We start from the raw sequence: 25,967 nt of genomic DNA on the forward strand, positions 1-25,967 counted from the left end.
TTGTTCAGTGGGTAAAAGGGCAGCCGGGCCGGGCATCAAAGGGCAGAGTGCTTGAACTAGCCAGGTTGGGAAAGACGGCAGTGGCGGTTTGTTGAACAAACACTCTTCCTGCAGGCTATCGCGCAAATGCATTCGAGCCACTAAACCGCCATCCTCCCACAAACACCTCTCTCGTCATTGTTACTTCACATGTGTGCACGCGGTCTCTCTCTCTCTCTCTCTCTCTCTCTCTCTCTCTCTCTCTCTCTCTCTCTCTCTCTCTCTCTCTCTCTCTCTCATTTTTCGCTTCTTTGGGTTCAGTGAAACGTTCAGGTGTGTGCGCAGTGACTTGGATGGGAATGGATATGGCCGTCGGGACCTGCTCGTGCCTGGTGCCTGGTTGGGCGCGCATGGCAGTCAGTCATCATGGGAAGGGGAAAGAAAACAAGACTGCATTTTCGAGCCAGATGCGCCGCCATCTCGTTTTCCCGAGCGGCCAGCCCGCTCGGGAATGTGTGCACACTGAGGAGCTCAAGCCGAACAGCTGCTGCTGCCTGCACGTCGCACCTCCACCTTCTTCGTCTTCTTACACCTGCCTGAACTGCTCTGTCCCCCGCATGCAGCCATGTTTCGTGCTCTGCGCCAGGCTGCGCCCGTGACGGGTCGCTTTGTCCGCGGCTATGCCAAGGACATCCGCTTCGCCGATGATGCCCGCACCCGCATGCTGGCTGGTGTGAACAAGCTGGCCGATGCCGTTGCCGTCACCATGGGCCCCAAGGTGCGTCGGCGGCCTGTCCCTAGCTTTCTTTCTTTGGCTTTTTGCCCATCCCAAGCACTCTTTCCGTCAGCTCGGCATTGTTTCTGCCTCATCTCACCCCACTATCCCTGTTAATTCTCCTTTTGATAATAACAGGGCCGCAACGTGCTGCTGGAGCAGAGCTTTGGTGGCCCCAAGATCACCAAGGATGGCGTGTCCGTGGCCAAGGCCGTCGAGCTCGAGGACAAGTACGAGAACCTCGGTGCTCGTCTCGTCCAGGACGTCGCTAACAAGACCAACGACATTGCCGGTGATGGCACCACCTGCGCCACCGTCCTCGCCCGCTCCTTTACCGTTGAGGGCTTCCGTGCCGTCGCGGCTGGCCTCAACCCCCGTGACCTCCGCTCGGGCATCCAGCGTGGTGTTGATGCCGTGATCGCCAACCTCAAGGCCATCTCCAAGGCCGTGACCACCTCGGAAGAGATTGAGCAGGTCGCCACCATCTCCGCCAACGGCGACAAGAAGATTGGTGCCCTCATTGCCCAGGCTTTTGAGAAGGTCGGCAAGGATGGTGTCATCACCGTCAAGGACGGCCAGACCATGGATGACGTCCTTGAGGTAAGCAACTTGCTCTGACATCAGCTTGACGTCCGTCCAACCCTTCTGCGCTCACGCTTTGTCCCTTTTTTTTTTTGCCGCGCTCACTTAGCACACCGAGGGCCTCAAGTTTGATCGCGGCTACATTTCCCCCTTTTTCGTCAACAACAACAAGAGTACGTCATTGTAGACTGTTGTATCGCAACCACGTACATATGCAGGCAACGTTTTGCCTGACCTGTTTTTGTGTTTTCTCTCTGCTCGCTAGCTCGCCGTGTCGAGTACGGTGACTCACTTGTGCTCTTCAGCGAGAAGAAGATCTCCTCCATCCAGTCCATTGTGCCGGCCCTTGAGCTCGCCGTTAAGATGCAAAAGTGCGTTGGCTCATTTTTTGGGTACCTCACATTATTGTGCACATTGGTGCGGCCTACAAGTGCCTTAAGCATCTGCCTCAGCTCACTTGATCGTGATGTGTAGGCCTTTGATGATTGTTGCCGAGGACGTCGACACCGAGGCCCTCAGCACCCTTGTGGTCAACCGCATCCGCAGCAACCTGCAAGTTGTGGCGGTCAAGGCTCCCGGCTTTGGCGACAACCGCAAGAACACCCTCCAGGACATGGCCGTTCTGACCGGTGGCTACGTCTTCAACTCGGAGGCCGCCGATGCCAAGCTCGAGGAGAGTAAGTTTTGACCTCGCCCCAGTTATTGCGAGCTTGATGACGGTGTTGCATGGCGATGACTTGAAAGCAGATGCGTGTGGGTTTTTATTGTTGGCTCACGTTGGGTGTGCCGTGCTGTCACATTTGTTCCGTAGTCACTCCCGAGCACTTTGGCCGCGTTGGTGAGCTCGTTGTGTCCAAGGATGACACCCTGTTCCTGAACGGCGGTGGCGACGCCAGTGTGGTTGAGGAGCGCGCCGAGGCCATTCGCGCTCAGATTGAGGAGACTAGCTCCGACTACGAGAAGGAAAAGCTGCAGGAGCGCCTCGCGCGCATGCGCGGTGGTGTTGCCGTCCTCAAGATTGGTGGCAGCAGCGAGGTCGAGGTTGGCGAGAAGAAGGACCGTGTCACTGATGCCCTCAACGCCACTCGCGCTGCCATTGAGGAAGGCATTGTTACTGGTGGTGGCACCGCCCTTCTCAAGTCCATCAAGGCCCTTGAGTCTCTGGAGGCTGCCAACTTTGATGAGAAGATGGGCATTGACATTGTTCGCAAGGCTCTCCGCGCCCCGGCTACCCAGATCTTCAAGAACGCTGGCACCGACTCCTCTGTCATCATTAACGACATTCTCACCACCTCAGAGCAGGACCCCGAGTACGGCTGGGATGGCTACACTGTACGTTCCCACCCTTTATTCATGTTCTGACACATCTCCCTCTCCCATTTCAAACACACTTCCACCATGATCCGAAAGGCCATGGTATGGCATGGCTCCACTGAAGTGCACGACCTCCATATACAATGGGTCTACTGCATTCAAAGCCATGCCTAGACAAAGTCTGTTGCCTTTGCCACGGAGTTGACCAGCCCGCATCCGCGTGGCCATGATCACCTTCGCCAGGTTAAACACACATCACCCAATCACTTTTCCTCTTCCTCTTGATCTTTGCATCATGGCTGTGCTAATTCACCATGCTTGCTATTTTGTAGGGCGAGATGTGCAACATGTTCCAGCGTGGTATTGTTGACCCCACCAAGGTCATTCGTACCGCCCTCATTGATGCCAGCGGCGTTGCATCGCTCCTGACCACCCTCGAGTGCGTCATCACCGAGATCCCCTCGGAGACCCCCGCACCTCCTATGGGCGGCATGGGTGGTATGGGCGGTATGGGCGGCATGGGCATGATGTAAAGCCCATCCACCAAACCACCGAAAAACTTTTCCAGCATTCCATCATGTCAACCCTGACTGGGCAGGCGACGTGGATGCTCAACTGTTTTTGAGTCGCGAGCGACCATCCCGGGTCTTTGTCTTATCGACCCACCCATATTCCATTTCTTTTCTCTCCCCACCGTTGGCTTTCTGCCTTTTTTTTTTTTCTGAATGTGGATCCCGCATCTTGACGCAAAGCAGCTGTGCCGCTTGCTTCCAACAAAGGCAAAAGCTTTGGGACAGAATGTTTAAAAAAATTTAAGTTGATGACAAGTTTTGTCTTTTCTCCTGATAGATTCTGGCAATCCTTAAAACATGAACTCTGTTATGCCATGCAAGACGTGATGGGCTTGGGTCTTAGCATGGTTGAGGACCATCAGGGTCATAAAACTCCTGCTGGGCAAAAAAGTTGGTTACAATCTCTTCGATCCGCGCCCGCAACTCACCGCTGCTCATGTTTTGGAGCTTCAAGCAGTGCGATCGAATACGCTTGTAGCAGGTCTTGTAATCCGCCTTGCTGCGGATTTTGCCTCGTCGTAGCATATGCGTCAAGGCGGGCTTCAAGGCCCCCTTAATGGTGTCGTCCACCACTCGGGAGGCAAGCTGTGTCGTGGCTTCATGTTCCTCCCCATGACGCCGCTTCTTGCGCTCCATCACCTGTGCCAACACGCTCTGCGTATCGGCCATCGGTGGCGGCGGCGTGGGAGGCGGCGGAGGCACCTTACTCGGCAAGCCGGCTGGAGGGGAAGAAACCGAAGGGATCGAGCCAGGCGTGACCATGCTCGGGGGTCCGTCCGGCGTCACTGGCGAGGTACCCTGGGAATCAACCGCCCGAGCTCCGGCACTGCTGGGACGGTACCCAGGTGGACCGGAGCGACCCGAGCCTGACGCTTCCACGGCCCGGGCCGGTGCACTCGTGCTGGGGCTCGCGCGTTGTTCCTCGCGATGACCGGGCCGAAATCCGGGCAAGACGCTGGCCTTGCGACCGACATCGGGCCCAGCAGCAGATCGTGAGTTGGAGTCCCACTCGTTGGTACCCGAGTTGTGGCTCGACACTGTCGACACTTCCCGGCGGTCGAGGCGAAAGCCGGGTGGCCCCCGTGTCACAACAGGATCGCTATCTGCCTTGGCCCGTTTGGGTTCAGGCTGGCTGGATCCCATCGAAGTCATGCCCATGGCTGGCGCCGGTGGTGGCCCGGGCGGAGTTGGCCGCGCCGGTGGTGTCGGAAGTGATGTCGTTGTCGGGGGAGCGGGGGGTGCTGGGAGCGTGGTTCGAGCGCGCTTGGCTTCCCGCATCAGATCAACCCCCTCTCGAGGGGCGGTTACTTTGTTGGAAGACGGTGAGACGACCTGCTGCTCGCGTGTGTCCACAGCCTCGTGCACGAGACGACGCACAAGGTCGAGCGGGAGGGTGACTTCTGTAGCCTCTGGAGCAATCGAAGACCAGTTCAGCTCTCTCAAGACGGACGCCGGGGCGTGTGCGGTGATCCACGACTCGACGCTCGGCGCCAGAGAGACATCAGCGCCCTCCCAGGTGAGATGGAGCGGCTGCAGTCCATCAGCAGGTGTGTTGTTCAACACGGTGTTTCGGTAGTGATCGAGTACAAGCATGACCTCGTGCACCAAAAAAGGCGAGAGATTGAGGGCGAACGGGGTCTGATCCGCGCCGGTGCCAGGAATTTGATTGGCCCCTCGCGCCTTCTCAAAAATGCTGCGTCAGTGCGTGTGCAAGCCCATCGGGAGCATATGAGCAAGAAGAAAGAAGAAGACCGGGCTCAAAACTGACGAGCAAGGTGGCAATTTGTAACAAAATCAAACAGGCGGTAATGGCAGAAGATGGACGTACGTGGAAGCAATGCGGTGGTAGTCGGGAGGTGCTCCACGCAAGCCATCGATGAGGAGACGCACAGTTTGTGCTGCAAGAGAACGTTCTATGGAGCAAACCCTCAATCAGAGCCCCTATTCACGATAGCCTTTCAAGCACGTCGCCTACCTTGATCACACATGGCCATGTACACGAGACGAGCAGTGCCCCAGGCCTGCTGCTGGACAGCCAGCAGAAGCGTCTGCTCGTAGTCCTTGTCCTCCAGCGAGACCTTGGCCTTGCTCAGCGCGTTCAGGTGCACCCAAGCCACTTTGGCTGGTTCGTGGGGCACAGCAAGCTGCGAGTGGAACGAAATAGGCCCGCGAGCAGATTGGAGTTCGACATCAGAAAGTTGGCACGTGCAGCTGCACGCACGCCCTAGCAAGCCGCATACCCGAAAGCACTGCACGAGCTGGTCGGTGGTCAACAGATCCGTGTCTGCCAGATCCAATAATACCCGTGCAGCTGCGTGCAAGTCAAAGTGCAAGACTGCTTGGGCCAACTTTTGTGCCAGCGTGGCCTGGCAGACACGCAGCGTTGCTGTCAACCCCTGCGCAAACGGAACAGCCCCGGTTGTGTGCAAAAGGGGTACGTGATGAGTGTTCAGTGTATTGAGACAAGCTCAACGTCACGCCAAAGCAGCCAGCTGACAAGAGAGTGAGCGCCTCAATCGCACACCTTGCGCGACGCGGGAGTGGCACACAACTTCAGCAACTGCTTCTCCGTCAGGGCGGCTTGGGGGTCCATGTGTTGTAGGTAGACCTCGACATCGTGCTCGTTGAGCTGATTCATAGATGCAGCGAGTTGTGAGACCACCATTAAAAGGATGTGAGAGGACACGGGCACCCCCCGACTAAAAGAAGCATGACAAGCCACATACCATGCTCCCCACGTTGTCGATTTTGCAGTCTGGTGTCAGGAGCGCGCAGATGACCTCAAAACGTGTTGTGTCGGCCGTGGCTGGCAATTGATTCAGCACCATACGATGCAAAAAGCTAAACACCATCGCGTTGGGGACAAAATTAGTGGATGGGCCATAGTATCAAACAAACGCCCGACCGTCTTACCCTTGGCTAATGGGATAGCCCGCAGGACCCATGATCTTCACCAGTTCGGCCACCTCGGGCCACTTCTCGGCCGGCTAAGAAAATAAATAAAAAGCAATCCAAGTTGGGGGCGGTGAACGCACGCGCAAATGGATAGACGGCTGCGAAAGCATATCTTCAGCGATATACATTGACCAACGCACAATGCCGAGTCGCTCCAAATTTTCAAAACACTTCAAGTGGACAAACTTGCAGCTGGCAAAGCTGCTGCAAAGAGGTTGTCGGTGACACAACGCAGTGCTGGCCAGATGGACAAACGCCCAGCAAAACACGGGTGAGCAGGCAGTGAAGAGCGCAGTGCTGACCAGCGAGGGGCGGACGCATCGAGTCGACGGATGCCTCGCCCCTGCCTTGGAGGCAGACCGAGCAGAGTCTAACATACCGGCGCCGAATTCCACGTAGTTCGGCTTGGACCTTGTTGGCATCTTCACGCAGGGCCTCTGGGAACTTGTCCTGAAAAGGGGATGGGCAGAACAACAAGTGAGGTAGCAACAAAGACATTCCTGACACTGTGAAAGGTGACATGTATTCCACTTTGGCAAAAGCAGGCTTGACGCTAGGAGGGCAAGCGAGAAAAGAGCGTTTTGCAGCGTGCATTTGCAACAAACCCAAAGAATCTCAAGCACCCGAAGTCGATGTTGGTACTCAAAGGCACGATTGCGAAGAACGTCAAAGAGCTGTTGGGCAGTCCAATCACCAGAGCGTAGAAGATCAAGTGCAAGCTCAGGCTGACTGTGGGCCAACTGTTCGATGAGCATCTATCCCATGTGGCACAGAAAAAAAAATGGAAAAGTCAGCACGCTACTTGAAGCAGCCGTGGCACGCATCGCGGCTAGAGAGCATCAATCGGGTGCACAAACCATGCGCGATGATGCCGAGTCGGCAGAAGCCAAAGCAGCTTCAACGGCTGGTGCATCCAACCCCTTGAGCTGGTGTGCTAGCAACCGGCTGTGCGTGGCAGGTGCCCACAACGTGAGGGGGCCATGACATGTCGATCGTACAGACAAAACAAACATTCATCCCCATGGTGGCAGCAGACACTTTCATTCGCTTTTGTTACGTCTGTCGGTCCACACATAAGCATGCGTACCGGTGGTTCAAATCACTCAGATCACATTTGGGTCGCAAATTGCTCAACAAGGCCGAGGCAATATGGCCTGTCGTGGCGTCTGGCAAGGGGTGTTTGAGTAGGCTGATCAAGCGCTCTGCGTCCGCACGCTCCTCTTCGGAACTAAAAACATCCAAAGGCTCAAGGGCCCGGGCCAGCCGCTCGGCCAGGGAAGCCTGGTCTTTGCTATCAGAAATATGGTCAAACATTTCCCGCACCATGTCCAAAGATAGCTCATCGACATGGTCCAATAGCTGGAAGAAGCAAGAGAGGGCAATGTGTGAGTGAAGTAGATTTTCCCGATGGCAGCAGAGAGAACGGCCAAGACCCAGACAAACCTGACGGATGATCGTGTTGATCTGAGACTTGTTCTTTGGGTTGGACTTGCATGAAGAGAGCAGATGCGGCAAAAAGCTGGCAACGTGCGGATCGGTGTGTGGCGCAGGCACGTGCGTCACGTAATGTTCAAGCCCCAACGCAAAGGTCTTGGTTGTTTTCGATTGCTGCATGGCAATGGCAGCAGCGATGAGACGATCGGAGCATGGCGATGACCATCTTGTAAACAGGCCAGGCAACAAAACGGTTTAATGGGGGTTGAATACTTACACTTTGCCAGACTTGGAGAAGCTGTGCCGTTTGGTCCAAGGTCAATCGAGCAAACAGCTCTGGTGATGCCAGAGGATACAATGAAGCTGCCGCATCTTGTGGGCGCCCATCATTCAAAGCATCTGAGGGAGCGCAGAGATCACGAGCGCATGAGCATTGCAGCTTAAACTCACACGCGCTAGTGCGCGCAAAAGCCAACCTAATGCGATCGGAAGCGCCAGGTCCAGCACAACCCCAGAGCCCCACCCTGACGAAAGCTGTGTCAGGAGCTAGATCCCAGAACGTGAATGATGGCAGTGACAACAAAAGATCATGTGTGAGACACGAGCAAAGGCCTGGGTGTTGAGAACAGATGAAATGCATCAGCAAATGTCCATGACCGAGGCCACTGACCTCGCGGTGTGTCTTGGCATCGGTCTCAGCAGTAAGCAAGCGCTTGGCCATGGGAAGCAGATCTTCCACCTCTGTAGTGTCAGGCTTGGCGTCTCGAACTCGGTGGTGCTGTGCCCAAAGCTGAGCGAGAAGTTCAGAGAAGCATGGTCCGGGTACAAGAGGGCAAGATGGATGAGTGAGGGGTGCAAGCTGTAACATGTGAAAGTCTGGCTAAGACCTCCGAATATGAGCCAAGCTTGGGCACGTACCCGTGCCAGGCCCGACCAATCCTGTTGGGAGATGTCGTTCGTGCTCCATGCGTGCAATAGTTCCAATGCTACACAACAAACGCGTGGATAGTGCAACCGTGCGAGCCGACAAGTGAGCGAAAGAGGCAGCGACCATGCTCAAAGCCAGCAGCGAGCCACAGATTAGGGCACGGGATGATGCAACGAACGATAATCTCGGCTACGATTAAAGAGGTACATGGCAATGGGCCCATGAAGCTGGTGGGCGGCCAACGCAGCATCGACCAAGGGCTTGTGGAAGAGCTGAGCATGCGAGGCCGAGGCGACGAGATCAAAGGTTTCCCAGATGGCCTGCAGCCAGATGAGGGAAGGGTCGGCCTCGTTGCCCTTGATGGCTGCATCGTTACCCGCTTCGGGCGAGACTGTCTCGGCAGTCGTCAACGTCCCTTCGACCTTCTGTTGGGCATCATCGGCCTTCTCATCCGAAGGAGGCGCTTCAGCAGCATCGGCAATTTCCGTGGCGGTGGCCGATGCCTCCTCGGGCACAGGCGTGGCGGCCTTGTCTGCAGACATGGTCTCGCCACTGGGAGCTTGCGGTGGGCCATGTTCGGACCAACGTGCCACGGCTTCCCACAGGTCACGATGCATGTGAGTATTGAGCAAGTGGTGGCCGGCCCGCTCTGTGCGAATGAGGGTCAGGAGGCATTGAGCCATGGCGGGAGATGGGCCCGTGGTTGCGTCGCCGTCGGCCTTGAGGCGGAGCAGGAGGTCCCGGACGGCAGCATTTTTGGCCCTGGCCGAACTCGCAAAGCGAGCGCTCAGTTCCTCCTGGAAGACAGACGCGCGACCAAGTGAGGTGAGGAATGTGTGAGTAGTGTGGATGTCGGTCGCGGCCCGAGCGGAAGGGAGCGGGTGGAAGCCAGCGATTGTGATTGCAAAGCCACAGAAGCGCAAGGCACGATCGCACCAAGGAGAGAGCAGCCATAGGGACTTTTTTGGCTGCATGGTATTGGTAGCGGGGCAGGCAAATTTGGTGAGGGGTGGTGTCAGGTCCAAAAGGCAATCAAGGCGGCCAATTTTCGATAGCTATAAGCCCAACGCAACGCACACTTTGAAGACTGCGCAGCAGCGCCCGGCTCCTTTTTGGAAGGTGCAGCGTCGGCAGGACTGGCAGGGTCTGGGTGTTCGCGGCTGCGGCGGGTGTCTGAATCCGGTGTGTCAGAGTCACTGCTGATTTCGTCGGCCTCGTCGTCGAGCTGGGCAGCCCGATGGGATTGCTGCGCTTGATCGGGGCGCGATCCACCAGATTTCTGCGGCGTGTGGGTTGCCTCGGCTGGGGTGTCATCTTCGGCCTCGTCCAAGACTTGATCAAGGGTGACGTCTTCTTCGAAGAGCAGGTTCATTTCTTCCTCTTCGCCCACCAAGTCGCGCTGAGCCGCTGGGCTGCGTGCCGATCCAGGTGACGCCGACGGGGATGTAGGATCTGATCCCGAGGTCCCGGCATCCTCATCGGCAGCAGGCGTCGGGGACGCGCCGTTCTCTGGAGCAGTCATGACTGCGTCCAACGCCGCAATCCGTCACGCCTCCTCCCCCTCCCCTCTGCTGCTCTTGACGCAGGGGCAGGCCGACCTTGAATAACCCACCAGCTCCGATTCGAAACGCAGCTCTCGTCGCTCGCGAAACCTAAACCAGGCAACAAATGCAGCAAATGCATTCGCCGCGCCGTCGCCGTATCGTCGCCGTCGCCGTCGCCGTGTCGTTCAAGCCGGTGCAGAGCAGGTCAGTGGATCATCAACCGCATCCGTTTGTCGCTGCCGTTTTGCGGCTTGCTCGGATTGTCAGATAAAATACCGCAAAGCCGCACTTGTGTTACACTTTGTGTTTGGGATGAATTCCGTTTGCGACGGAAGGTTGTGTGAATAAATTTGAATCATTTGAGGGGGTAATTTTGGTGAATGGCGTATACAGAAATTTGGATATATGGCATGCTGGCCGAATTCGCGCGCGCATCGACGGGCGTGAAATGGCAGCGGCGACCCCTGGCGCGGCTGGCAGAGAGCACCCTCAAGGCGGCTGAGAAGGCGAGGGACGGAGCCAGGGACAGACGGTCCATAAGCAGCCTTGACTCCCGGTTGTAGGTGCTGTTGTGCGCGCCCAGTAAAACTCATGCGCTTGGAAATTTGATAGGAAAGCGCAATGTCAGCCCGCGACTGTTGCTGGCTGGCTGGTGATTGATGGCTGATGGCTGATGGCTGATGGCTGATGGCTGATGGCTGATGGCTGATGGCTGATGGCATCTGCTTGTCCACGAGCTCAAACGCCCCAGCTCCCCCTCATCACCAGCTCTGCCCAATTAGACCAGCACACACCGCCCCATAGCTCAAACCTCTTTTATGTGTGTGTGTGTGTGTGTGTGTTTGTTAGAGATTGAAATCCAATGCCGTCTGTGTGTAAGAATTCAAAAAAAAGACGAAACACACTCTCTCTCTAAATCTCTCTCTCTCTCTCTCTCTCTCCCTCTCTCTCTCTCTCTAAATCTCTCTCTCTTCTCTCTCTCTTCTCTCTCTCTCTCTCTCTCTCCTCACGCGTGTGTGTGTCGCTGTGTTTCCATATCTCTCCATCTGTGTCCCTGCATACCTCTTCTCTCTACATCTTTCTCTTGGTCCATCACTGTCTCTAAGCTTCTCAAAACTCTCTCAAATCCTCTCTCATTGCCTTTGATATCTCCCAAAAGCTCTCTTTGTCGAGCTCCACCTCTCTCACCCTTGAACCATTCCGTCATCGCTCTCTGAAATTCTCTTGGTGCAACACACACTCTCTGAAAAACGCGCACCAGCGCGCACTCTCTCTCAAGTTTTCAAGGGTCATTTTTCCGCAAACGGCAGCTGGGTATGTACATGAGCTGGTCGCTGTGATCGGCTGGCCGCTGTGCCGGGATCAGCTACCAACCTCTTCCCTGCCCTGCAACGTCACTCGATACAAGCGCGCCCGTCTACATCACCCAATGCCAGAGATCGCCGCTACCGCTTGCCCATGCCTTGCTGCCACGCACACACACACACACACACACACACACACACAGAGCGCCCGCGTGCGCGCAAAGCCAGCGCGGACGACCCCGTTGCTGACCCCGGATCCATCCCAGCTCTTCACTGCCCGTGCACTCATGTACATTCCCATTTGGCCGTGCTGCTGCTTGCCCTTATTCACTTAGGTGTACAGTCCGCGGCTCAACGGCGCGACACAGCTTTGTAAGTGCAGACGCCGTTGATGGCTGGAGGCTCGAATCCCGTGTCTAGGGACAGAGCTCGAGGACCACGTCACAGCTCTTGTGCCAAATATTCGTGGCTCTGGTCTACGATTTGCTTCCCTCTACTCCCCGCTGCTTCTCGCCACACTGCCTCACCTGTCTCCCCTCTCCTTTGCACGTTCTTTCTTGCCCTGCCTCCTCTTGGAACCGTTCATCGCCATTTGACTGGCACCTTTTTTGCGGGGGACTCTCTGCGTCAAATCAAGATCAACCCGCACCGTTCACCATGGGTAGCTTTTTGGACAAACCAAAGTATGAGAAGGAAACACATCATAACCAGGGCAACAACCTGATCTGGGCCCTCTCCAGCATGCAAGGCTGGCGCGTGGAAATGGAGGTTGGTCCGCCACCATCACCAACGCAGCGGCTGCACCCAAATGCGGCCTGCCTCCCCTCCTTTGCTCGCGCGCGCTCTCTCCCTCTCCTGCACCTCGATTCATTTGATCGCCGCCTCTTTCCCCTCCCCTTCCCCTTTTCCCGCTTCTCTTTTTCTTCCTTCTAGGATGCCCATCAGGCTGTCACCGATATTCCAGAGCTCCCCGGAGGAAGCTTTTTCGCCGGTATGCTCAAAGCAACTCATGCTCTTTTCCCTCTTTGTTTCACCTTGGTCGGGTTTTCCCGCCTGGAAATCACTCACCTGCTGCGGCCAAACTGATTCTGCCTTTAGTCTTTGATGGCCACGGTGGTGACACGGTCTCCAAAATTTGTGGCACTGACAGTCTCAAGGCCATTTTGGAAACAGATATCTTCAAGGCTGCCGAAGACAAGGTCGGCGCCCATTGCCTCGAGCTTTTCTCTCACCCCTGCCCCCCCTCCCCAACCTCTTTTTTTCTCCATTTGTCTCTCGCTCTATTCTGCTTGCCGAGTCCGCCATCTCTTCCGCATTCTCTCTGTTCTCCTGCTTCACCATTCGGGTTAATCGAAAACTCACCATCACATCCGCGCGTTTTCCCCATCACCGCAGCTGAACCCGGATATGCTCAAGGATGCTTTTCGCCAGGGTCTCCTTGATTTGGATGCCAGCATTCGCGCAACCAACTCAGATCTGGACTCTTGTGCCGATCGCTCGGGTTCCACTGCCGTTGGTGTTATTGTAACCCCCACCCACGTCATCTTTGGCAACTGTGGTGACTCCCGTGCCTTTATTTGCCGCAATGGCAACGTCGTCTTTGCCACTGACGACCACAAGCCCACGAACGAGGGCGAGGTCGCCCGCATCAAGGCGGCCGACGGTGATGTCAGCATGGGCCGCGTTTGCGGCAACCTTGCCGTCTCCCGCTCCCTGGGTGACTATTTTTACAAGGACATGCCCGACCTCGACGCCACGGCCCAAAAGATTTCACCTGAAGCCGACATGACCGTCATTGAACGCAACCCCGAAGACCAATTTATGCTCATTGCCTGCGATGGCATTTACGACGTTCTGACCAATGCCAACGCCGCAGCCTTTATCACAAACCAGCTCAAGGTTCGGAACCTAATTTGCTTGCTGACCCTTGGGCACACACACACGCGCAGCCACCTGCGCGCTGCCACCACTTCCTGGGCTAGTCTGCCCTTGGCATTGTGAACAGGTTGTCCAAGCCTTTTGAAACCTTCCCCTTCTCCCTCTCCTTTTCTCCCCCTCTCCCCCTCTCTCCTTTCCTCTCTTGCGCTTCGTGCGACCTTGCCATATTTCCATGCGTGCTCGGGTCCGAGCCGACCACGACGTGTATGGGTGGGGTTTTGGATGTGATGACTTGCCCGAACTGAAATCATGCGCTTTTCCCGTGCTGATTGCGACCAACTTTTGCGGCGCGGTCGCCGCAAAGGGGCCAGGCTAATCTGATCCTCTCCTCACTCAGCATTGCACAGCCGCGCTCGTCCATGAATTTTGGCTTGATCGTTTGCTTGGGTGTTCAATTCCTTTTGGTCGTCTTTGTCCCCGCGTTTGATCATGCATGACATACCAAAATCGGCTGGCACTCTTTTCCATCCCTACACTTGGGGTGCCCTTGTACCGTGCCCCGACCTGATGGTTCGTGCGTTGCTGCAATGGTAGGCTGGCTACAAGGCCGAAGAAGTGGTTGAGCGCCTGTTGGACTATTGTCTGCATTTGGATAGCAAGGACAACATGTCTGCCATTCTCGTGCTCTTTGAAAATGCTCCCAAGCCCGAAGAGGGCTTTGTTGCGCCGGAGCAATTCCCTGACCCTGCGGAGACGTTTGCATCGTCCGGCAACGGTGACAACGGCGTCGCCCAACCCTCTCCCGATAACATTCTCCAGCTCTTGGTGCGCCTTCATGTTCTCCTCCCGTTTGCTCTCGTTTGTCAATTGCTTCACATTGGCTCACAAGCCCTCACATGCCGTGCCCTGACCCCTCATTGTTTGACCTTTCTTAGTCGAGCATGATGTCGAACCAAGGTGGCGTCAATGTTGTGCGCGCTGACGACAATGGCGATTCCGGCGCCGCTGCGGCAGACACTGCTGACAAGCAGTGAGTAAAAAGCTCAGTTTTGGCAAGTTTCTAGGTGATCTTCCCCTTTCTGTATATCTCGCTCAGCCTTGCTCTTCGTTTTATGCCTTGAAGGCCTCCACTCCCGAGCCGTCTTGTTTGACATGTCCGTGTTGTTGGCGCTGTCCCGCAAGTTTTTGTTTTTTGTTTTTTTGTGTTTTGTTGAAAGCTGTTGATGACGTGTGCCTACAGCCCCATGCTCCGCCCGCCTCTTTGTTTCGTCTCCCACCCACCGCCAACTGAGTGCCTGGGAGCAGAGAAAGAGAGCAGAGATTGCGTTTGCCCTTTCCGTCTGAATTGCCGTCCGTGACTCCGATGATCTTCACCGTCCGTGACTCTTCCCTGCCCTGCAAAATGTGTATTAAGCAATTGTACATCCTGTGAAACGCTTGTCCGGGCCTTTCTGCTCGTCCAAAACGTCAACACACCACCTGGCGTCTCCTCCCCCTTGCCGCCTAATGCCCTTTGAACCAACCACCCATGCGCGCGCGGCAATTTTGTGCCTGTGGCGTCAACATCATAACTGCGGCATAAATCAACTTTAACGTGGATCTTGTAAGCCCGGTTCAGTGAATTATCTTTGCATTTTTTTAAGTTATTGTTGCTTGCCTGCAGCCAAGACGGCGACCATAGAGTGAGCGGGGCAAGAGGTGGTGGCGGGAATTGAAGGTTCTTGAACCGCTGCCATGGCGGGAGGAGGTCTGATCATCCTGCCCAAAAAAAAATGGAACGTGTGGAACAAGGACAACATCGAGCGGGTCAAGCGCGATGAAGCGCAGGCTCAAGCCGAGGCCGATGAAAAGCAGCGTCGCGCAGAGGAAGCCGTACGTGCCCCCTGATCTCCCGTGGCGCAAGGGGCGCTGCTCTTGAACGCTCACAGCGCCTTGGGCACGTTGCTTTTATCCAGGAGCGAGAGGCTCGGCTCGAGTTGTTGCGTCGGCGCGCACGGGAAGCTCGCCAAGGTGGCGTGGCTGCAGCGAGTGCCTCTTTAGAAGCAACGACCGCAGACGTTTGCGATGATATTGAAGGTAGGCTGGCCTGTGCGATGGATGAGCGCCCGCGCAGCCGCGATTCGGGGGCAGGCGGGCGCGTGCATTGGCTGCAAACCTGATGCTGTGCGGCGGTTGCCAGGTGAATACAAGCCCTTGCAAGCACCTACCGCTGCACTCCTATCCGGCAATACAGCTGCGTCCTCGCTCGTCGATCCACACGCTCACACCGCCGCCAGCAACGAGCCGCCGGTCCCGACGGAGCACATTAATTTCTTCAAGGACCTCGAAGAGAAGCAGGTGTGCTCATGAAAGCGGTGCATGTGTGCCTGTGGCTGTCAGCATGCGTCTCTGTCTGTGAATGTCTATCATTCCCTGTCTCTATGTGTCCCTCTTTTGTATCCCTCCGTGCGTGCTATTCCTACGTCTCTCAATCCCATACGTTGCCAGGGCGGAAGTCGCGAGTATGCAGCTGAAAAGCGCCGCAAGCAAGAGGAATGGGAGAAAAAAGTGGGCATCCTCAAGCCCCTAGACAGCGTTCCTGTCGACAGCAAAGGTCTGGCCCTGCCGATGCGATTCCTGTGAAACTTTTTTGTTTTTGCCTGGTGCGTGCTTTTCACGGGACTGGCTTACAAATGTCGCAGAGCTATGGTACACGCGAAGCCACGCCAACAATGAGCGCCTCGAACGACGCGAGCCCCATAAACTGGCCGTGCGCGAGGCCCGCGTTGCCGATCATGATCCACTGAACGAGATGCAGGTATGCTGTCGTGTTCTGACTCGCGCCTCTCATGAGTATGCCTGGACCGTCCCCTGCCACGCATTCAAGTAACGCTGCCACCGCCGTGTCTGCCTCAAAGGGCCACTTGGCTCAGCACCGCCGCCAAAAGGCGCGAGCTCAGGCTGAAGAGCGCCGCCGAGAAGCCCGCAACGTTGGCCCAAGGCAAACGCCGCAAGGCTACGACCGGCACTCTCTGCGCGCCGAACACTGGTCGCAGCGGGGGGGTCCCACAAGCATCGTTCGCTCTCCACATGGCCCGGGTGCTCGCTCTGACACCAGCCTAACCTCGTCATGGGAGGCGTCCTCAAGACCCGACTGGCAACGCCAAGGCGGCCATGACGGCCGGCACCATCATCACCACCACCACCATCGTGAAAGTCACCATCATCACCGCCACGGTAATGTTGAGCCGCATCAAACTCGCTCCGGCTCGCCCGAGGAGAAACGGAGCAAGCGCGAGCACAAAAAAGACAAGAAGAAACACAAGAAGCACCATCATCGCGAGCGCGCCTCGCACTCGACCGACCACCTTCTCTGGAATGCCCAACTGGCCCGCGAGCGTGATGAGCGAGATCGCGTGGCTGCCTTGCTGGCCAAGGCCGCAGCTGCCCCGACTCCAAGATCAAAGTGACTTTGTTCTGTATTGGTTCCCTGTCATGAGACTTTGGGATGTGGCATGACGCCTTTGGCTGGAACATGTGTCACAATCAACCGTGTCGAATTGATGGAGAGATACATCCGTGCTGGGGAGGGGCATTGATGGGTTCGTGCTCTCTGCTGGGATCTGGGCCTCGCTGCTCAAGCTTTCCGACACTACAGAAGAGGTCCAAGATTTCAAACCGCGGCGGTCATTTGTAGCGACTTGAAGAGCCCATGGGACGTGTTAAAAAAAAAAATTAATGGTGATTAGCTCGCCGCCAGAAATGGCCGCTCGAATCTGGGTGGGATGATAAAATTTGATAGTATTGCCGGCAGCGTTGACTTGGGTCGCCAACGAGCTTGGAATGGCTTACAGCTGTCATCTCTGGCGAAGGGCCATCACACAAACACGCTCAAACCCCACTTCTGGCGGCGCTTCTAACATGTAAAGCACACAAAAATCTGCTTGTGTGATCGCTTTGACTTTTGCGGGCGCTTGTGTGTGTGTGTGTGTGTGTGTGTGTGTGTGTGTGTGTGTGTGTGTGTGTGTGTGTGTGTGTGTGTGTGTGTGTGTGTGTGTGTGTTGAACGTGGCATTTTCCTTCATCTTCATCTGCTTCTGTCTCTTCTTCGCGAGCGACATCGGGTTCGACATTAGCATCGGCGGATTGTTTGGCGTGTCTTGCTCTGTGTGTGGTGGCTGATCGTGCTTGATCGCTTTTGCGCTTGCTCCGGGACTCTCTCCTGGCCGAGGCCGTGTGGCGACGCCAGAACGTCTGGTTGAAAGCATCATCGCTGCCACTTTTTTTTTTTTTGAGCCACTGACCCCACCTCACGGTCGACATCGTGCGCTAGGCAAACAATTACACCCCAACTTGCAACTCGTTACAGAGCTGTTGACCAGAGGTGAGCCGTTTGGCGCATCCGGGAGGGGAAGAGCAAGGCCTGCTGGCCGGGGCTGCCGTTTTGATTGAACCTGAGTCCGACATTGGGTTGTCAGACGAGTTGTACTTGGAGGGGGCTCATGAGATTGGTGGTGGATAGAGAAGCAAGAAGCGGAGAGAGATACCGTTACCATGAGTGATGATGGAGAGCAGCTGTACAGGTGTTATTCATCAGATCCACAAAAGGCGCTGCAGCTGCTGAGCAGTTGGGACCAACAACGTATACGAGATGCTGCCCAATACAAAGATAAGGTACGTATGCTGTTTGGTATGATGTTGTGTGATATTGGTTACACTTTGAATATGTCACTGGATGGGGTGACGTTATGGTGTAACATGGGACATATACTGCATGTTTGCATCATCCCACAGGCTGGCCATACACCACTGCACTGGGCCTGCCATTACGGTCATGGTCATGACAAGGTGGTGGAGATGCTGTTGAAGCACGGTGCTGATGCTAAAGCCAAGAACAACGTCAGTCCAGTACCTCCCTCTTCCCCCCCTTTACCCCCCTATGATGGTGCACCTGTACCCCATGATGATGATGATGCTGTACCTGTACGTCATGCTGATGCATCATCCCACAGGGTGGCAATACACCACTGCACATGGCCTGCCGTTACGGTCATGACAAGGTGGTGGAGATGCTGTTGAAGCACGGTGCTGATGCTGAAGTCAAGAACAACGTCAGTACAGTACCTCCCTCCTTCCCCTTTACCCCTCTGACTGCTGCTCCTGCTCCCTCTACCCCGTCGCCTTTGCCCCCGTCCCTCCTCTCCGCTACACCCTGTCCACCCGTGCGCGTCCGTTCTTCCCCCCTGGCTCCTTTTATTCTTTCCCGCTATCCTTCTTTTCCCCCGTTTTGCGTCCGCCCGTTGTCGGTGCTCCCCGCGCCCCCGCCCTGCGCCCCGCTGGTGTCTTCCGTCTGCCGTCCGTGCTCCCCCCCTTTTCTACTCTATCCAGGCACCATTCCACCCTTGCCATTACGCCTCTGCCTCCCTAGCCATTCGATGGCACTCTTTTTTTCCGTTTTTGTTTTCTCCTTTTTTTTTGTTTTCCTTGGCGCGCCTTCTTTCGAACCCCTGCTACCTGCCTGCTGTCTGCACCATTTGTACATCGCTCTCGCGTCCAGCGGCTTCGGCACCTCTGAAGCATTGTTGTCTCGCTTTTTATTGTGAAAACGCAAATGCATATCACCCAACTCAAGCCTCGCGTCGCTGCCCACCTCACACGCCCCGATCACTTGACTGTTTCAGAGTGGACAAACACCCCTTGATTTCGGATGTCAACGCGGGCATGGCGACAAGCTGGAGCCCGTATTTGCTGCCCACGTCGCATCGCCTTCCGCCTGGCTGCCGCCCCTGCCCAGCCCCGCACCCACCCTCGAGGTGAGTCTGCTCTTCGCTTGATTTCCCAATGCATTTCCTGCCCCCACCCCCACAGCCTCATCCAACCTAACCACGGCCAACGGCACCGCACAACCCCCCCTCATTAGACCACGGCCTCTGTTGTGGTGGCGGTGGACAAGTGGCTCAAGCCGCTCCTGCCCGAGCGCACCACCACCCATCTTCTCCCTTATCTCGATGCCTTTATCACTGGGGCTGTCTCGCACCTCCCCAACCGCGGCGCGCTTGCCAACATGAAAAAAACTATTGATGGGGCGCCATTATTCTTTTCATCCATGGACTGGGCTGCCTTCAAGGTGACCACCACTCAGGCACTTGTTGCGCTCGATCAAGCACTGCAGGCGCCTGAAGCGTTGAACAGCCGCCTGAGCCAGCTGGACCCCAACTCAGACAACCTAGAATCGGTGCTCCAAGAGCTGCATCAGCTCACAAAGCAGTTTGACCTGCAGCCGGTTCTTCGCGAGCTACAAGCTGCGCTGGCAGCATACCCCGCGCCGTCCACCACACCAGCGTCCACACCAGAAACACCGCCCACCGACCTGGCAGCCGCCCTGGACAAGGTTATTGCCCTGAGCGGCGTTGGACCCGAGCTACAAGAATTGCTCTCCTCATCCAACTACAACCTCAAGGCCTTAATTCTGACATTCATCGATGCGCTGGTTGCCGTGGCCAGAGCGGGAACCACCGACACGATTCATCGTGTGGACACGCTGCGAAAAATTGCGCACTGTCAAGAGGTTGACGCAGCGCCGCCAGCCGAAGCATTGCCCGAGGCCTGGGAGCAGCTGTGCCAGGCTCACGAAAAGCTGAGCTTGTCCGAGCAAAATGGTCTGGAACAAATTGCTCTGTGGCAAGCACCCCCAGAGTACGAGCATCAGGGCTGGTACTTGACGTTTGTTCTGCACGAGTCACAGGCTCTGGCGCAGCAGCTGCAAGACATGATCGGCTGGCAGACCACGACGCTGTCTGCCCTGACCTCGTGTATTGAATATGCCCATGAAATCATGCAGAGCAACGCGGATCAAGTTGTATCTGCACACGAGGAAATGGCCAAGCTGCAGGAGCAAATTCAGGCAACCACAGCATTCTTGAGTTTTGCTCCAGACAAGCTACGCCCTGCCCTCGAAGATGATTTGCAGGAGAAAAGAAAACATCTCGTCGCCTTGCAGCAAAAGCTTTCGGCTGAACCACATGTGGATCATGTCGCGGCCCTCGCCCAGCTGCTGCATCAACACTTTCCAGCTCTGCTAGTTTTTTTGCACCCTGAGCAGAGTGTGCTGGGGAAGCAACTCCGCACCGTTTTCGGCGCCGATCTTCCCACTAGTCTCATCCTGGAGGCTATGACTGAAGTAGACCGGGGTTTGACGCTCTCCAGCCTGGGTCAGTTGTCTCTCCAATACAACCAGAATCACAAGGTGTACAAAGCCCGCGCCGCGCTGCCAAATCTTCCTGAGCAAGACTTGGCTGTCAAAGAGTATGCACTTGCTGAGCAACACAAGCAGGACCAGTGTCGTACATTTCTGCGTGAGCTCCGCGCCATGCGCCAGCTTGAGCACCCACACATCATTCCGGTCCTTGGTGCGCTCATGGACATGCGAGATGGCCACCCGAGCGCCTACCTGGTGCAGCCGTGGTGTACACAGGGTGATTTGCAGCAGTGGCTCGGCAAGGCACGCCACCTGGCCACCTCGACCGTGATTGCAGGTTTGATGAATCAGCTGCGCACGGCCTTGGCCTTTATGCATAGCAAGGGCCTGGTGCACCGGGATGTCAAGTTGAGCAACGTCATGCTGGACGGCTCGGAGGACCAGCCTGTTGTGCGGCTCGGCGATTTTGACATTGCCAAGGCCGCAGCCGCGGCCACCATGCTTCCCTACACGGTCACCGCTGCGTCGGGCACGGCCGGCTACGTGGCACCCGAACTGCTTTTTGGGCTGGGCCGAGTGGGGGCACGCCCGGCACAGGATGCCTTTTCCTTTGGCTGCGTTCTCTACAACACCTACATGTTCCCGCAAACGGTGCCACCTGCTCGTTTACCCACGGACCAGCTTGCTGACAAATGTAAATGGGATGCAGGAGCTGGAGATGCAGATTGCTGTTTTTCGCACTTGGCGGCTGAGGTGAGCGTATTGTGATGATGTCTTGGAAAGGGCAGCTGAGCCCCGCGCCTCCCATGTGACTGAAAATCACTTTACTGACCTTTGCTGCAGATGTGCGATTCGACGAGCGATTTGTACAAGGAAACGCGGGCTTTTCTCGCAACGGATCCGAAACAACGGCCAAGCCTCTTCAGCGCTGCGCAGAGTGCGCAGCAGCCTGCCCTCGCTCAAGTCGGGCCAGCCATTGACGTTTTGCGTGACGCGCCCGACCTCACTGCAGAGGTGTGTTGCTCAATACCTTTTTTGCTCTTCCACGAGTCGTCTGATTTTAATCTACTGGGGTGGCTAGGTGACTGACTTGTTGAAGCAGCTGAGCAGTGATGGGCGAGGACCAGCAAATGTGGCAGTGCTACGAGTCGAGCGTGTGCAGAATCCCGTGCTGTGGGAGCGCTACAGCGCCAAGCGACGGGAAATGTTGCACCGCATCAAACGTCAGGAGCACAATGATCAGCTTCAAACGGCCACATTGGATGCGCTCCCAGGCTTTCCAGCCTTGCTTCGCGATACTGCCTGTCAAGAGCGCCTGTTGCTCCACGGCATCGGCCCAGACAGATCAGTGCGCGACAAAATTGTGCGCCTGGGCTTTGACTATCGCTTTGCCGGCAGCAGCGCAGGCCACCGATTTGGTCTTGGCGTTTACATGGCCGACCATCCCGGCAAGGTATGACAGCGCTGCCTTTCAGTGCTGCCTGTTTATCCGAGCGCTGTTGTGCTGACGAAGTACGCGCTTACATGATTCTAGAGTCATCAGTACGCCGGTGCTGGACCCAACGGCGAACGGATGCTCATCATCACGCGAGCACTACTGGGTCATGCCTATGCCCATCCAAAACCTCCTTCTGGGGCGCTGGCCCCCCCGCTGCTGCCCGATGCGCCCAACAACGAGCGGTGCGTTGGACCGAATCGCCTGTCTATTGCATGCAACTTTTCAGCGGCGCGCCTGACCAGCTCTTATCTGGCTGTTGCGTTCATCATGAAAATCTCCTTAGATATGACTCTGTTGTTGCGACGCCGCCGAGGGAATTTCACGAGGTCATTTTGTTTGACAATACGCAAATCTATCCCGAGCTGGTTGTATACTACACAGCCGATTAGGATGAACTGTGCTGGCTGCTAGTGTCAGGCTCCAGCAAATGCGTGGAAGCACGGATTTGACGCTAACAGCTAGGCTTCCAGCAGCTGTCTGCTGTTTGGTGGATATTATAATTTTCGATAGCTTATCTTCCCGAATGCTCCCCATGTGAATGGCAACCGATGAATTAAAAAGTGTATCCCGTTGTATCCTCATTTACCATGGAAACACGACACCTGCAAAGCTGCCATCGAGGTTGAAAACACTTAAGAACGATGCTGAATAAAATTTTGTGAAAATTGAAGGAAATTCAACTTTTTTGTTGTTCCCATCTGCCGATAGTTGTTTCGAGTCGATTTCGTTTTCGCGAAACCTCATGTGCATGCACGGCATGAGGCGGGAGAATGCTCATGACATGCTTTGCAGACAACGGCATTCAAAATAATTGCGTGGGCTATATAAGGGTCATGCCGAAGCAGCTTGCGCCTGTGTTGTGGACGTCGGGTCAGCTTTGGCGCGCTTGGCGCGCTTGGCCTAGTGACCAAGACACATCGACACATTTCCCATTAGGTACCGGGTTTGTGTGAGCAGATGGCACCCCTCTTCTGGATGGTCATGGCCTTCGCCCTTGCGTGTTGCAGTCTACATACCCAGGTACCATTTGCAAAGACGGCGGGAAGGACAGGCACTGGACTTTTAAAAGTCACAGGTGGGCGCTTGCCTTCACACAGCGCTCGCACTTCTGGTGTGGCAATATGCTTCATGGAGCAGTACGCCTCTGGTCCCGTCTATGAAGCATAGCCTCAATGAGATCAGGCCAACCAATGCAGCTCTACACCCAGATCGGGTTGACAGGACCCGTTGCTCACCTCGGAGAAAATAGTGGCTTTGCGACCGCACTTGAGGCAGGCGTGGTGTGGGCAAATGAACTTCCCTGCAGGCACCTTGTTCATGCCCAGGCATGCCAGATGATACACTTTGTCGCAGTTCTAAACCAACGGCCCCAAAAGGTGAGATCACGGCTACGCAAAACGTGCACGCCGAACCTGCCGCGGCTTGGATGTTGCATCACAGTTATCAGCCCTTGTTTACAACGTTTTGCGTTTCCTACCTTCTTATCGCACATGAGGAGGTCACCGCCATCCTTGCATATGAAACATTCGTCGTCAGTGCGGTCCAAGTCTTCGTACGTGGTGCCACTTCGGTTCGGCTGTGCGACCAGACACCACAAAGCGCCGGCAAACACGGTTGAGATCTGATACCGTTGTTGCCTGTGATCACACACGGACAATGTATACGAAGCTGACCTTGACCCCGATAAAGCCGGAGCAATTGGGCGCGCCGCAATGGCACGGTGTTTTCTTCACGCTGTTGAGGCAGTCCAGCTGCATCGGGCCATGCCGCATGAGCCCAAAGATGAGATTGTGGAGGTTGTGTAAAACCACAACGACATGATGCCCGTGTCTCGATGGCGATGAAGCAGCGCACTCGTACCATGTAGTCAAAAGTCAGCTCCGTTCCCTTGGCCAAGGCGCGCTTTGCAAAAATGCCAACGCGCGTTTCGCCAAGCACGTTCCATTTCTAGATCAAAGATTATTTTCCGACAAACCACATCAGAAGTGACAAAAAAGTGTTTAGATGTTTCTCCAACCGGCTTACCTGTGTTACGCAGTTGGGATCACATGAATGGTTGATAAAGCGTGCCATGTTGGCCTTTTCCCGAGCATCCACAAATGTGTCGCTGCCCAGGCTCAAAATATAAAAGCTACTAGTGTTGCGCTAACAAGTTGATCACCACCGGTGAGGAGATACACAGGGGAAACGCGTCAAGGGCAAGACGTAGATCAACTTACTTCTTCGTACTGGTCGATGCGCCGACGACATTCAGCACCATCAATGACTTCGCCCACGTACTCGATGACCAGATCCCCCTTGACAAAGCAGCACGCCATGTCCATGTCGCGTGAGATTTCACATGTAGCATTCAATCGTGCTACCCTTGCGCCCGCACACACACACACACACACTCTGTACACCAAAATCATTGCAGGAAACACCAGACCTCTTCAACGTCCTGTCCCAAGCGTAGCCCCCAGCCACGGTGCTCCGTCTTGAACGGGATTAGCTTTGGGTACTCGCGGCGCTGAAAGCGCTGATTGCGGCAGTTTTTACCATTGTTGCAGCATTTGGCGTCGCACTCAATGTACATCATGCGGTTCAAGCACGAGTGCATCTACACGCGCATGCCGAAAAGTAGGGTGAGTCTTCCAGTCGAAAAAGGTGCTTCCGAGGCACGATAAAAAAAGGCAAGCACAACTGCGGGCTAGCAAGCCCTGCGCGCTCGAATAAAAATTTGAGACTCACGTCGGCACAGTTGAGTGCCGCGTCGCATCTGCAAATCTCCTGTTCCTCTTTACGGTGTGGCGGCTTGGCGGCCGGAGGCAGGTAGACATTTCGCTTGATAAGCTTGAAGCGGGGTGGCCGCTCAATAATTTTGCCCCGAATAGCAGCCAGTTGATCCTCCTGACACAAAGCAGGCAGCCCGCAGCATGAGCGCGGAGACCTGTTGAGTTTGACCGTCCTTCCTAATCCGGCAAACAAAAGGCACGCACCCGCTCCTGCTTTCGTTCAGTGAACAGGTCGAGGGCCAGGGTCACGGCTTCTTGAAAAGACTTTTTCGCAGCCTTGAGGTTGCGAGTAAAATAAGAGTTTTTCTGATCGCCGTTGGAAAATGGAATGATGGACTCGTGGCCCACCCAGGCAACGTCATTTGAGCCGAGAAACTTGACCAAGAAATTGCCTAACATTCACAATTGCATGGATGTGAAACTCGAGCAATAACACGGGAGTCGTACCCAGCAGATACCCCCAAACGTTGGTCAACAACGAGACTCACCCTCGGCTGGGCTCTGGCCGCAGCGCTCCGGGTACTCGGTCGCGCTCAAAATGACGGCCGGCCACCATCGGTACGAGCCATACTATCAAATGTCCATTGGCAAAACCGAGTAAGCACAAGAGAATAAAAAGATCGCCTCTTCTCTGCTGCACAATCGAAAGCCTGTACGAACAAGCATCACAGCGACCATCTGCATGGAGACTGGTTGTAGCTGCTCGCTTCAGCCTCACCTTGGCCCAAACAACATCGTGGATCATGGATTTCGTTCCAGTGAGGCAGTCGTGACAGAACCACTGCCCTTGTTCATCAGGCTTGCCTAGTAAGGATTGTTGCAGTGCGCATCATACGTGAGTCCGAGAAGCCAATCGAACAAGCAGTTGCTCTCGCACGGGCCTAGGCAGAGCTACATTGAACCACGTCCGCCCAAAGAACCAAAAAGTACATACCGGTAAACGCAAAGGTTGATTTAATGCAAGCGGCATGATAAGCGCCAGGGCAACCATCGCAGACAACAAGGTCGCCCCCAGTGCCGCAAACCAGGCAAAAGTTGCTAGTTGGATGCTTGGGAATGCGTGGGAAGTGACGGGGACATAATACACCTCGCCCCGTCTTTCAGATTCAAGTGTGAGGCAATGAGTTGTGATCGTGTCCAGGCATGGCAGGCGTTTTGTTTTGATGGTGTGTGTGTGAGAGAGAGAGAGAGAGAGAGAGAGAGAGAGAGAGAGAGAGAGAGAGAGAGAGAGAGAGAGAGAGAGAGAGAGAGAGA

At 55.5% G+C, this 25,967-nt stretch overlaps 6 protein-coding genes across 6 annotated transcripts in view; 4 read left to right on the forward strand and 2 right to left on the reverse strand.

The window, feature by feature from the left end:
• Positions 1-297: 297 nt before the first annotated feature.
• MONBRDRAFT_37718 (uncharacterized protein) lies at positions 298-3,183 on the forward strand (the record flags this gene model as incomplete). The annotated part of the gene is made up of 8 exons (XM_001747213.1): positions 298-312; positions 603-757; positions 893-1,354; positions 1,446-1,509; positions 1,602-1,707; positions 1,811-2,013; positions 2,148-2,668; positions 2,983-3,183. The coding sequence occupies exons 2-8, from the start codon at positions 605-607 to the stop codon at positions 3,181-3,183; spliced, it is 1,710 nt and encodes a 569-aa protein (XP_001747265.1). The 5' UTR covers positions 298-312; positions 603-604.
• Positions 3,184-3,484: 301 nt separating this feature from the next.
• On the reverse strand, positions 3,485-10,061 carry MONBRDRAFT_33091 (uncharacterized protein; the record flags this gene model as incomplete). The annotated part of the gene is made up of 18 exons (XM_001747325.1): positions 3,485-4,915; positions 5,051-5,120; positions 5,198-5,366; positions 5,463-5,618; positions 5,747-5,851; positions 5,949-6,063; positions 6,136-6,209; positions 6,318-6,414; positions 6,557-6,627; positions 6,783-6,932; positions 7,035-7,122; positions 7,265-7,536; positions 7,621-7,785; positions 8,282-8,401; positions 8,530-8,597; positions 8,718-9,336; positions 9,476-9,507; positions 9,617-10,061. The coding sequence occupies 18 exons, from the start codon at positions 10,059-10,061 to the stop codon at positions 3,562-3,564; spliced, it is 4,170 nt and encodes a 1,389-aa protein (XP_001747377.1). The 3' UTR covers positions 3,485-3,561.
• A 1,666-nt stretch (positions 10,062-11,727) lies between these two features.
• Positions 11,728-14,696, forward strand: MONBRDRAFT_33092 (uncharacterized protein). The gene is made up of 7 exons (XM_001747214.1): positions 11,728-11,759; positions 12,025-12,155; positions 12,321-12,378; positions 12,486-12,586; positions 12,783-13,286; positions 13,860-14,090; positions 14,201-14,696. Exons 2-7 carry the CDS (start codon positions 12,045-12,047, stop codon positions 14,297-14,299), a joined length of 1,104 nt encoding a protein of 367 aa, XP_001747266.1. The 5' UTR covers positions 11,728-11,759; positions 12,025-12,044; the 3' UTR covers positions 14,300-14,696.
• A 303-nt stretch (positions 14,697-14,999) lies between these two features.
• On the forward strand, positions 15,000-16,714 carry MONBRDRAFT_26837 (uncharacterized protein; the record flags this gene model as incomplete). The annotated part of the gene is made up of 6 exons (XM_001747215.1): positions 15,000-15,137; positions 15,221-15,341; positions 15,445-15,602; positions 15,645-15,858; positions 15,947-16,062; positions 16,163-16,714. 6 exons carry the CDS (start codon positions 15,000-15,002, stop codon positions 16,712-16,714), a joined length of 1,299 nt encoding a protein of 432 aa, XP_001747267.1.
• A 1,224-nt stretch (positions 16,715-17,938) lies between these two features.
• Positions 17,939-22,480, forward strand: MONBRDRAFT_33093 (uncharacterized protein; the record flags this gene model as incomplete). Its single annotated transcript, XM_001747216.1, has 8 exons — positions 17,939-18,226; positions 18,256-18,354; positions 18,925-19,056; positions 19,164-21,194; positions 21,285-21,455; positions 21,523-21,894; positions 21,976-22,121; positions 22,223-22,480. 8 exons carry the CDS (start codon positions 17,939-17,941, stop codon positions 22,326-22,328), a joined length of 3,345 nt encoding a protein of 1,114 aa, XP_001747268.1. The 3' UTR covers positions 22,329-22,480.
• A 290-nt stretch (positions 22,481-22,770) lies between these two features.
• The window catches only part of MONBRDRAFT_33094 (uncharacterized protein), a gene marked incomplete at both ends in the record, with an annotated part of 6,822 nt that continues 3,625 nt past the window's right edge, over positions 22,771-25,967 (reverse strand). The window contains 14 exons of the mRNA XM_001747326.1: positions 22,771-22,839; positions 22,956-23,093; positions 23,175-23,294; positions 23,417-23,515; positions 23,613-23,690; positions 23,800-23,886; positions 23,965-24,084; positions 24,159-24,236; positions 24,368-24,538; positions 24,670-24,828; positions 24,918-25,105; positions 25,202-25,283; positions 25,432-25,517; positions 25,648-25,751. Coding sequence (XP_001747378.1) covers positions 22,771-22,839; positions 22,956-23,093; positions 23,175-23,294; positions 23,417-23,515; positions 23,613-23,690; positions 23,800-23,886; positions 23,965-24,084; positions 24,159-24,236; positions 24,368-24,538; positions 24,670-24,828; positions 24,918-25,105; positions 25,202-25,283; positions 25,432-25,517; positions 25,648-25,751 — 1,579 coding nt within the window. The remainder of the gene's footprint in view (positions 22,840-22,955; positions 23,094-23,174; positions 23,295-23,416; positions 23,516-23,612; positions 23,691-23,799; positions 23,887-23,964; positions 24,085-24,158; positions 24,237-24,367; positions 24,539-24,669; positions 24,829-24,917; positions 25,106-25,201; positions 25,284-25,431; positions 25,518-25,647; positions 25,752-25,967) is intronic.

This window comes from Monosiga brevicollis, genomic scaffold (assembly GCF_000002865.3).
Source record: "Monosiga brevicollis MX1 MONBRscaffold_16 genomic scaffold, whole genome shotgun sequence".
Classification (NCBI taxonomy): domain Eukaryota; class Choanoflagellata; order Craspedida; family Salpingoecidae; genus Monosiga; species Monosiga brevicollis.